The sequence below is a fragment of the Sceloporus occidentalis genome, unplaced genomic scaffold (assembly GCF_023333645.1).
Source record: "Sceloporus occidentalis isolate IW3139 unplaced genomic scaffold, rSceOcc1.0.p SCAF_3, whole genome shotgun sequence".
Classification (NCBI taxonomy): Eukaryota; Metazoa; Chordata; class Lepidosauria; order Squamata; family Phrynosomatidae; genus Sceloporus; species Sceloporus occidentalis.
In genome coordinates this window covers 5438752-5450554 of record NW_028316983.1, presented here as the reverse complement: position 1 = coordinate 5450554, position 11803 = coordinate 5438752, and the positions used below count along the sequence as shown (strand labels likewise).

At 42.4% G+C, this 11803-nt stretch overlaps 1 protein-coding gene across 1 annotated transcript; it reads left to right on the top strand.

Annotated features, from left to right (window-relative positions):
• The first annotated feature begins 5930 nt into the window (after positions 1–5930).
• Positions 5931–7204, top strand: LOC149315488 (signal-regulatory protein beta-2-like). Its single transcript, XM_089513318.1, has 2 exons — positions 5931–6255; positions 6855–7204. Exons 1-2 carry the CDS (start codon positions 5931–5933, stop codon positions 7202–7204), a joined length of 675 nt encoding a protein of 224 aa, XP_089369444.1.
• Positions 7205–11803: the final 4599 nt, after the last annotated feature.

Here is an 11803-nt window from a genome sequence, read left to right as displayed (position 1 = left end):
CCTGGTTGAAATGACTATCAAAAATTTTGCCAGAAATGTTGGCTTGATGGAAATTTGCTGACATGTGCACTCTGCAGGAGTGACTTGACCAATTTTAGGAAGCTCTATTAGAGTGTACAAACTGTGCGATCAATGTGATCTGTCAGAGTGTGAGTCAGAAAGGCATTTCTTTTAATAAAGCAAGATCCTTGATTCACCAATTTGTTCTCCTGACTGGACTAAGTGTGACACAGGAAAAACTCCCTTTGAAGCCTTCCTATGAATCTATACATGAAGCTTTAGGGCAAAATAAAGCAGAACACAAAGCTTTCTTTCAGATGTGGAAGCACACAAGATGTTTGTCTCAAGCACCAAACCAAAGTGATCTGCTATCTGAAGTGGCAGAGTAGCCTCCAATGCCTCTTTTTCCTTTCCCAGCATAACCCATCATCTTGCATTAACACATATATGCACAAGCACACCCATTAAGCAATTAAGCATGGCAGGACATTCATATAATTTACATAAAGAGTTATCATGAGCTAACAATATCAAGACTGTTCATATTGATAGTGTCATAGTGTCAGGAGCTGCTTACGCAGCTTACCTGCCATGATATATTTAGTAGTTGGAATGATGGATTATATAACAGTTTACCAATATAGAGCAGTGGCGATCTCATTTGCAGGTGGTGAGATAACAGCCGGGAAGAGACTGGCTTTTAGCAGAAATATTCAATGTGAAAACAGCAACAAAATGTAGAAGGGAGGTGTGGGAACAAGAATGTAGCGCGGTCTTGTGATTTAGTGGGAATGAATGGGAAATAGTCCCACCATGATTTTGAAATTATGTATGATTTATTTAGTACAAGATAAAGGGTTGCTGGTCAGTTTTGACAATGGAAGTCACCAGACTGGATCTATAGTTTCTCAATAAAGATTTCTGGGTCAATATTACTAAGCCTGAATTTCTGAATTTTAGTATCCTGCTGGATCTGACCTGTGGGCATCGACAGGGAAAGTGTGCCCCTACTGGTGCTCTTGAACATCTCAGCAGCCTTTGATACCATTGACCATGGTATCCTGAACGCCTGAGGGAGCTAGGTATTGGGGGGCACTGTGCTCCAGTGGCTCCGTTCCTACCTCTTGGGCAGATTCCATATGGTGAGGCTGGGGACAGCTGCTCTTCCACGGGAGAGCTGACATCTGGTGTCCCTCAGGGCACCATTCTGTCCCGCATGCTATTCAACATTTACATGAAGCCACTGGGAGAGATCATCCAGAGACATGAGGCGCGGTGTTATCAGTATGCTGATGACACCCAAATTTGTTTCTCTATGCGTCCGACTGTTACAGTGGCTAAGGATGGTATCTCTCCTCTGAATGCCTGCCTTGAGTCGGTAATGGGCTGGATGAGGGAAAACAAACTCAGGTTGAATCCAGAGAAAATGGAGATACTTGCAATAGGAACCTTACGTCTGGGGAAGGAAATTTGTCAACCTGTCCTAGATGGGGGTCACACTTCCCCTGAAGGATGAAGTCAGCACGAGGGCAGTTAACAACATATTGAGGATGGAACAAGCTTGTTTTCTGTTGCTCCAGAGACTAGAACATGGAGCAATGGATTCAAACTATAGGAAAAGAAATTCCACTTAAACATTACGGAAAAAATTCCTGACAGTAAGAGCTGTTTGACAGTGGAACATACTCGCTTGGAGTGTGGTGGAGTCTCCTTCTGTGGAAGACGGCTGGATGGCCATCTGTCAGGGGTGCTCTGAATGTGCATTCCTGCATGGCAAAGGGTTAGACTGGATGTCCCTTTGGGTCTCTTCCAACTCTAGGATTCTGTGATTGTATGATTATATTATTCCAAAGTCAGAGCAATGGTAGTTGCAACACAGAGGGAGGGCCTCTCAACAGCCTCTGGTTCAAGGCACAATGGAGATGTGTCTAGCTGCTCCTCTCTCCCCCAGAGGCTACAGAGATGGCATTTGGAATGGAGGAAGGAGGTCTAAAGCATGTGAAAGTATCTCTGTAAACTATGTGGGCAATGGATACTTCTCACCATCCACAGATTCAACTGAACAAGGGAGATTTGTATTACATAGATGCTAACTACCCACCCTTGCCTCCAGAACAGAGGAAATCTAGTGCCAAAGGATATCATGGCAGAAAAACCACACCATAACTGTTCATTATGATCCCTTGCTCATACAAGGGCATTCAGTGCATATCTTTCTAGAGAAGTAAAAGCTCTTGAGAAATCTGTGATGTGTAGGAAATCCTGTAGTACAGGACACTGATTTCTCACTAAGAAATGCTGGAGGAAGATATGGTAATTTTATCTGAGAATTTTAACTTCTGCATCTGAAAGAGGATCAGGAAGTTATAGCTCAGACGTGTCTTCTGTGCCCCACCATCTCTAATGGCCACCTCCAGGTTCATCTTTAACTTGCTTTCCACATGCCTGCTGCTCTTCCTTTCCCTGGGAATGTCTGGTGAGTGTTACGTGTCGAGATTACGCTGGTTGGATTGCTCAATTTTGTTTGAAGCAGCAGCATCATGAGATGGTGGGGAAAGGGGAACTCACAGAGCTGAGAAGAAGCAAGCATGACATCTGATTTAGCTCAGGGACTATCCCAGGGCTGGCTTGCTAAGGAGCAACACAGAAAGGGAACTATGTAGCCATCAGATTTGAGGATAATTTTAAAAGCAGAAGGCTGGCTGGGGTCCCATGCACCCCTCACATTGGCGTTGAAGTCAATAAAGTTGGATTAAGGTGCTTGGAAGAATGAAGTCCTTCTTGAGGTCTCCTTTGGGTGTGTGTGTGTATCCTATTTGGAGATTGGTGGAATGGAGGCTAATTAACGCAATCTACAAATAAATAATAAAATGTGAGATACCATCGTTGTTGTCACGTCATTTCTGACTTGTGGCAACCCTAAGGTGAATCTATTATGGGCAAAATTTGTTCAGAGGAGCTTTGCCATTGCCTGCCCTTGAGGCTGAGAGCATGTGACGTGAGCAAGATGAGTTTCATGGCTGAGCGGGGAATCGAATGCTGGTCTCAAGTCATAGTCCTACACTCAAACCACTAGAGAGCTGCACAGTTATCTTCTCTGAACCTGGACATATTTTGAGATCTTTTGGGAAGGCTCTTCTCTCTGTCCTGCTTCCCTTACAGGCATATTGGGTGGGAACATGGGACAGGGTCTTCTTGGTGGCTGCTCCCAAGCTCTGGAACTCCTTTCCTAAAGAGGTTAGACTAGAACCTCCTTCCTATCTTTCCACAGACAAGTGAAGCCCCTTTTATTCAGGCAAGTCTTTGAAAGCTGATTCTTCAGGGGAAACAGGTCTTGTGTGACGTTCTAACTTTCATTTGTAATCGTTGTTTTATTTTAACTGGATTCACTTTTATGATGCTTTAATTGCTTTGGAACTTTTGTATGATGTTAATTTTTAAATTATTACTTTTATTTTCATCTTTTCATCACCACCAAACACTTTGAAAAGTATGTTTTCCAGAAATATAAAAGGAAAGACCTCTGAAAAATCTGAGGACAGAGAATCCTTCCTGACTACAGATTCCATTGAGACAAGACAGTCCAGCTTATTGTGAGAATGATGCTGACCTTTTGGAACAAGGAAAACCTAGTACAGGCAGATTCTATAATACATTTCAACTACAGTCCACCTGCTTTATCCAAAATAATAGCAAAAAGCTCAGCATATTATGATCCCTGGGGTATATACCTATCTGTGGCGAATTTTGCTAGACTCTTGCCAGGCCACATTGGAGGGAAAATTCCTCCCAGGCCTTGAGCTGCTGATGCCGGTAGACTTTCCAGATTTCAGGGCTTCACTCCTTTTCTCCAGGCCTCAGAGTGAGGGGAGGAATCTCAGGGCGACAGTGCTGTCTTCAAAAGTGAGTATGCATAGTATGGTGAGATAAGGATTCTGACTAGGAGAGGAAGTATACTTAAGTTAGTATAAAGGAAACTGTGATAAGCCTGCAACTGTTAGATTAATATAACCGCACAAAGTTTGGACACAATTTTGTGTTATTTAATAAAGTTACTGTTTATTTATTACAACAGATGTCTCTCTCTGAGTGACTTCTAGACATTATAAATAAAGGCAAACATGCTACCTGAGATATAGAATTAATAATAAGAAGACACATGGGACACTAGCCCTTAGACACTTAGAGAAAGTGTTAAAAAGCTAGAAGCAGGGCCAGAGTCAGTACCCATGGGCCTTTTCTGAAAAAGAGGTAAAGGAAACATTATGCATATAACCATGCATATAGGAGCCCTGGTGGCGCAGTGGTTAAGTGTTTGTACCGCAGCCACTCATTCATTAAACACAAGGTGGTGAGTTCAATACCAGCCAGGGGCTCAGGGGCGACTCAGGCATGCAGCCTTCTGTAGGTTGCTAAAATGAGTATCCAGTTTGTCGGGGAGCTTACACATTGTAAACCACTTAGGGAGTGCTTAAGTACACTAATAAGCAATATAGAAAAGTACTTGCTATTGCTTGCTATATAAGGAAGGTCCCACCACAATTACCTACAGCACCTGGCATTCTTTGGTGGTCTCCTATCTAAGTATTAGCCAGGGCTGACCTTGCTTAGCTTCCAAGAACAGAGGGGACCTGGTGCCTTTAGCCTCACTCCTCGCTTTTTGGCTTGCTGACACTGTACAGGTGCAACACAAAGACCACAATCTTGTCCATGGTGCCTGTAGAACAATGGCATCGCTAAGGGGGCACAGGAATTGTGGAAACACCAGCTGATATCCCAAAAGAGGGGTGATTCTAGTTGGGTTTTCCTCCCTCTGTGGGGTGACATGGAGCAAGCATGCCCCTCCTGGCTTCATGGTGGCAGTGGAGACAGCCTCCTCACAGGAAGGCTTCCTCTGATGCGGTGAAGGAGATGCCCAAGGATACTAAATAAATAAATAAATAAATAAATCTTTTATTTCTATCCCACTTCTCTGTTACAAACAATCGGAGCAGCTTACATAAAAATTCCAGCAACAACATAAAGGATGCTCTTTCTGGCTCCACTGCCACAGTGATGGGGAGCACTGAGAGCACCTTTTTGGAAGCCACTAGTGCCTGGCAGTCCCCCTGCACCAGGTGTTACCAGGGGTATGGACACCACTGCCTCAATAGCACATTTCAAATGAGTTGGTTTTCTTTTTGTCTGGTTTCTTCATTATCCAGCTTTCACAACCATACATAAAAAGTAGAAATGCAACGGTGTGGACAATCCTAATGTTACATCCTAACTAATCCATTAAGCCAAGGGTATGTATCCACTCTGTAAAGTACTACACTATTTTATCCTCATGCCCAAGAATGAATTATTAAAGTAGCTTTCTCCTCCCAGGAACAGAAAATGAATATTCCTCTGCAGTATTCTTCCTGTGTTTGAATGTCTCAAAGTGTTGCAGAGGAATTCATCTCTGGGGGGAAATAGGTGGGGGTTTTCTGCAAACTTGCATCTCCATATTCTGTGCAGAAAGCAGGTTTTCCAACACCAGAAACCCATTTTCTGTGATCTATCTATCTATCTATCTATCTATCTATCTATCTATCATCTATCCCACCTTTTTCCTCCACAGAATTAATTTCTTTGCAACATTTCATAAATTTGAATAAGGAAAGGAAATCTCATAAGGTTCTCACTGGCCTATTATTCTCCCTGATGGGGTTTCTGAAAGTAAGGAACCTTTTTCAAAATCTGGAAATAATTGAGAACATGCTTTCTTTCCCTAGAAAGGGCCTTCAGAGTTTTCCTCCATGGTTTTCCATATCTTATCAAAGTCCATCTTAGACCTGCTGTGTTTTGTTGATTATCATATTCTCAATTGATCAAAGCAAGAAAGGATGGCTAGGAGGACTTGTAACAGTGAATTGGTGTCTGTCTTTTCAGGTAAAGAGTATCCGATGGTGGACCAGCCACAAAATGTGGTCACAGTACTAACAGGAGAGTCCCTGAAGCTGGAATGCAAAGTGGATTTTAGCACTCCACAGGAATCTGTGAAGTGGTTCTTGGGAAATGGTCTCAATCCGAAGCTGATCTATGACAATACAGTGACGCCAGGGAGAGTTACAAGGACCAAAAAAGGCTCTGCCACAGATTTCACCATTGTCATCCATAATGTTACTGAGAAGGATGCTGGGACATATTACTGTGTGATGGATTACAGCTTTGCGGAGATCAACAATCCACAGTCACAAAGCAGGCATGGGACTCAGGTGATTGTGCAAAGTGAGTGGCAAAATATTCACAGGGAATTGGGTTGTTTGCAATTGTAATTGTTTCCCAAGACAGTGATGCTATTTGGGTTAGTGATAAAATCTGGGTTAGCTCCCATTTGTTTTGAGGGTGACCTACAGGAGGCTACAGATGGGAGCGAAATGAGGACATTTTCTCCAGATCAGAATTCTGTCCCCCTCCAGTTAAATTTTCCTCCAGCCCCCCACATTTGTAGCACTGCAGTGATTTAAGTGAAATTTCAGTTGAGGCTTTAGAAAGATAGCATGGAAACCAGAGATGACCAGTAACAGCAGTAAGAAACAGCTTCAACAAACTGTATAAGTGACAAACATAATAGTTTTTTCTAGCAACTATATCCAACAAGTAGGGATTATGAAGTCCTTTTATACAGGTATGTTTTAATGGAAAGAGTTATCTATGTGTCATAGATAAGTAGGGAAGTTAGCAGAAAGCAATTGTTTTTTAATGTAATTCGTATTCATGTGTTTTAATGTATGTATAACCATTGAAGAATCATGTTCCCAATCGATTAAAGCAAAAAAGGGTGGCTAGGAGGACTTGTAACAGCCAATTGGTGTCTCCCCTTTCAGGTACAGAGAAGCAGATGGTGGTCCAGCCACAGGATTTTGTTTCGGTACTAACAGGAGAGTCCCTGAAGCTGGAATGCTGGGTGGAAGGTGGACTTCCATCCGGACCTATGAAGTGGTTCTTGGGAAATGGTACCAATCGGAAGATGATCTATGAAGACGCATTGGCACCGGGGAGAGTTACAAGGAATCAGAAGAGCTCTCCCACAGATTTCACCATTGTCATCTATAACGTTACTGACAAAGATGCTGGGACGTATTACTGTGGGATGGAGAAGAGACTTAAAAGAAATGGAGGTGCAGACTGGAAAATTGGAAGTGGGACTCAGGTGGCTGTTAAAAGTGAGTGGTGAAAGATTCACAGGGAACTTGGTTGCTTTGCAATTGTAATTTCTACCATGGCCTCGGATTAGTGATATAATCTGGCCTAGCTCCCATTTGTTTTAAGGGAAACCACAGGTGCAGCTACAGGTGGGAGCAAAATGAGAGCACTACATCTCCAGATCAGAATTCTACTCCCCACCCCATGAAATTTTCCTTCAGTTGATGATTTAAGGGAATCTTCAGTTGAGGCTTGAGAAATGTAGTTTTTGATATACGAAAGAGATGAATAGTAATAGTAATAAAAGTAATAAAGCTTGATTAGACTAACTCTTTAAGGTGTGTGTGTGTGTGTGTGTGTATATATATATATATATATATATAGTGTTTGCGAGCAATTATAGCCAACAAGTATGGAGGAATGTTAGTGGAAAGTAACTGATTTTTTAAAATGTGATTTGCATTATTATGTGTTTTTTTTAACTTTATTTATAAAGTGCCATAAATTTACACGGCGCTGTACAAAACCAAGTAAAAATCAAAAATATAAAAGCCTGCCTATGGCGTACAATCTAAAAGTTAAAGCAACAAATTAAAATCATCAGGATACCTGAAGGACCGCCTCTCCCCATACATTCCGTCCCGCACCCTCAGAACATCTGGGCAGCAACTACTTAGGGTTCCCGGGGCTAGGCTTGTCTCCACCACTAGGAAGACATTTTCCATCGCCGCCCCGGCCCTCTGGAATACACTGCCCATAGAGCTCCGCTCGGCCACCTCCCTGGCCCAATTTAGGAGGGATTTAAAGACCTTCCTTTTTAGAGCTGCATTCCCCGATTAAAGTCCAACGGGCCTCCTTCCTCTTCACTGGCAAGGGGATCGGCTAACTCGGGGCTTTTCTGTTTTTATTGAATTTGTATTGCATTGCTGTTTTTATTGTATTGTTTTAACATGCTGTTAACCGCCCTGATCTGTTGGAAGGGCGGTATATAAATAAAAAATTATTATTATTATTATTATTATTATTATTATTATTATTATCATATGAAACAAGTTAAAACAGCAATATCCACAATTGAGTCAAGCATCTGAACAACCAGGACACAATCACAGACTCCCTGGGAACGCTTCCCTAAACAAAATGGTCTTTAACTCAGCTTTGAAGCTGGTTAGAGACGTGTTGAGTCGTGCTTGTAAGGGGAGGAGGTTCCAGGAGTGAGGGGCAGCAAGCGAGAAGGGATGGATCCGGGACGGGGCCGTGGAAATCCTGGTCTGGGACAGGAGACCTTGGCTACCAGAACGGAGGGAATGAGTAGGAATGTAGGGGAAAAGTAATTCAGAGAGATGTTTTAATCAGTCTTACTGTGTTGTGTGTTAATGTGTGTTGATGAGATAAATAAATCCTTTTTAAAGGGGGGGGGGGCATAGTTTAGACAATCCAAGAAAAAGAGCAGGCAAAGCAACCAAAGGAATACAAAGACAGCAAATTGTTTTAGGTGTGAACAGTTTTCAGTGTCTCACTCTCTGCAATGTTAGACATTTGAGAATTGAAGAAAACATTCATTCAGGGTCACAGAATTTTTATTGGGGGCAATGCCCCATTTTGGCCCCTATAGGGAGGATGTGCAACTGTGACCCGCAGTTCTTGCTACCGTTTAACACCCCTTAGGTAGCATTAACACAAATGTCAGTCTCACCATCTTCTCTTCATGCTAAGCATGCTCTGCCTAAAGGTAGAACCAATCCTTCTCTGTGGTCTCTTCCAGCACCCAGTAATCATTCAGGATTTCCATCATCTATTACTGATTCACTTTTAACCAGGGATGCTGACAATACAATCTACTTCAAAAGTTGAAAAAGGAGGATTTTCATGAGAAAATCTTGGAGAGATTGTCTGTTAGTCTCAAAGGCACAGTGACCTAAATCACTTGGTTAGTTTGACTGAGAGAGAAAGAAGAGTTTGCATGCAGGAAATCCCTATCTATCTAAGGAGGGAGAAAGAGAAGATAAAAATAGTTTTTTGTGGGTTTTTTGGGCTATGTGGCCATGTCTCCAGAAGAGTTTGTTTCTGATGTTTCATGAGCATCTGTGGCCACATAGCCTGAAAACCCCCCAAAAACTATGGATGCCGGCCATTAAAGCCTTCGACTTCAAAATGCAAAAATCTTCCAAGAGTTGCTTGTTACCATTAAATGTGCAGGAGCCCTTTGGGGTCTTCACTCTGGCAAATGGCAATGCATTAGAGATGCCCATTTCAAGACACTGGGAGTTGGTGCGAAGATCAAACTCTCCAGGTTAAAGTTCCAGGAGAAAAAAAAGAGGGTGGGATGGATGTTAATAAAACAGTTTCCTAGAAGAAGAAAAAGATCTTTAACTGTGGATAATGACCAACAGTACCTGATCTATCTTCTCCCAGCAGGTGCAGAATTACATAACTCCAACCCCATTGGTCTCTGGATTGGGCTTTTGCTGAACAAAGTCTTAATTGCCTTATTCCTCCTTTACCTTTTTCTGAGAAAAGGGCACAGCAAGATGGCTCCAGGACAGACAGCTGGGAGTGCCGGATTCAGCAGGGCAGACTAACTATCTGCCTAGGATTTCTTTGGGCCTTCTGCTCTTACCAGCTTACTATGGTGGGAAATTGGAGAAAGGACCTGTCAAAGGAGGGCTTCTACTGTGGAGGGAAATTGTGGTCGATGGGTTGCATCCTGCCCTTCTTGAGTCCTCCTCCCTTTTGCTGCCTAAGAAGCCCTACTTGTTTCTTTTTTCAAAGTTTGGTGGCCCATTTCATAGACTCATAGAAACTTAAAAAGATTTGGAAGAGCCATCCAATCCAACCTGCTGCCATGCATGCCTAAAGCACTCTGGACAGATGGACATCCAGCTTCTGTTTAGAGACTTGCAAAGATGAGACCATCACCCTCTGAGGCAGCCTTCTCCACTCTCAAGCAACTCCACTCTCAAGCAACAATACATTCTTCCTAAAATTTGGGCAATTTTCTACCCCAAAACTGTACCAAACTGCAAATACAACTGAAAAGATGGCAGTTATCACATCCTCCCCTCAAAGAAACACCATCCTAGCTGGCAAGTGGGTTCATCTTGTTTAACAAGTCAAGAGGTTCATTCTAATGTCTAGGTGAGATCTGTCTGTTTATGCCTCAAAAACAATGTCACAGGTTTGTGCCCTCTGCAAGGCTAAATTAAAGTAGCTGGGGCCCTGGAATAGGTACACCACTCTTAAGAGAGCTGGCAGATTAATTAATTAAATACATGAACAAATAAAACAGCAACACAAGTATCATTAAGCATGGGAGCATTTTCAACCCTACGATCCAAAATAGGGATAGCTGCTCTGTCCCAGAGATTACACAGCTGTGGGAGGTAAAAGAACAGGCAGGCTTCATAAGGAGATGTGCTTCTGGAGAGAAAAGCAAATAAGAAGAGCTGAAATGCCCTAAAGGCACCAGATCCTGTTGATCTTGGAAACTAAGTAGGGTCGGCCCTGATTAATACTTGGATGGGAAACAGCCAATGAATATGAAGTAGTGTAGGGTGTATTTCAGTGGAAGGAAATAACAAAGCTGCTTCAATAGTCAGCCCTCCATATCCATGGATTCTATATCCACAGATTCAACCAGCCATGTCTCAAAGAAACTAAACACACCCACAAATATATAATCTCTGAAAAACAAACCTCGATTTTACCATTTTATATAAGGAAACCATTTTACTATGCCTTACTATATATCTAACAGGACTTGAGCATCTATGATTTTTAGCATCCACAGAAGGTCCTGGAACCAAACCCTGATACCAAGGTCCCACTATATATCAAATTTCCTGCCTGGATGTTCTATCATGACTCTTGATTTATAAAGTTTTCACTGCTTTTTCCAGTTATTAGATGGTTTTAAAACTTGTACACATGTACAGTAATTTTATTCTGGTGTGAATGTAAGTTATGATGCAAACATACATCAAAAAGAATTTGGTTTCATATATTTAGAGTGCCAAAAGTTAGAGATTTGTATAAACAGCTGTGACTACTTTAATGCAGCCCACCCCCTACTTTATGTCTATACCTCCCCTTTCCCCTGTAGTACCTTAGTGCTGGGATTTCATACCCATTTCTGTAGTTGCTGGAAGTCAATAGATGACAAGAAGGCACATGCATAAAAACAGAGAGAGAACATAATGTAACATGGAACTGGAATGATTAACAAGGTTTGCTAGAAGCCTCCAGGTGCAGATTAGAAGACAAGGCGTTTGCTCTTCTATTTTACAATTTCTTCATGAACAGTTATGGAGGAAACATTATGGTACATCACCCTCTGCTGGTTGGCTCAACAATGACTTTGCAGTCAAACTTGTAAACCTTGAGATTATCACACCGGCTGTTTTCTCCCCATCATGGGCTGAGACTGTCACAAAGGTCTGTGCCCAGATCGGAGGCATCCCATACCCAATCAGGACTTCTCCTGTACTTAGCAAAATTGTTCTTTTTCGTTCATTGCTAAGTACAGGAGAGGTCCTCATTGGGTACAGGTTGCTTTCAATCTGGGCACAGAGCTGTGTGATTACATCCATTTATACAATCTCAGCCCATGCCTAGATTGGGGGGGAGGGGG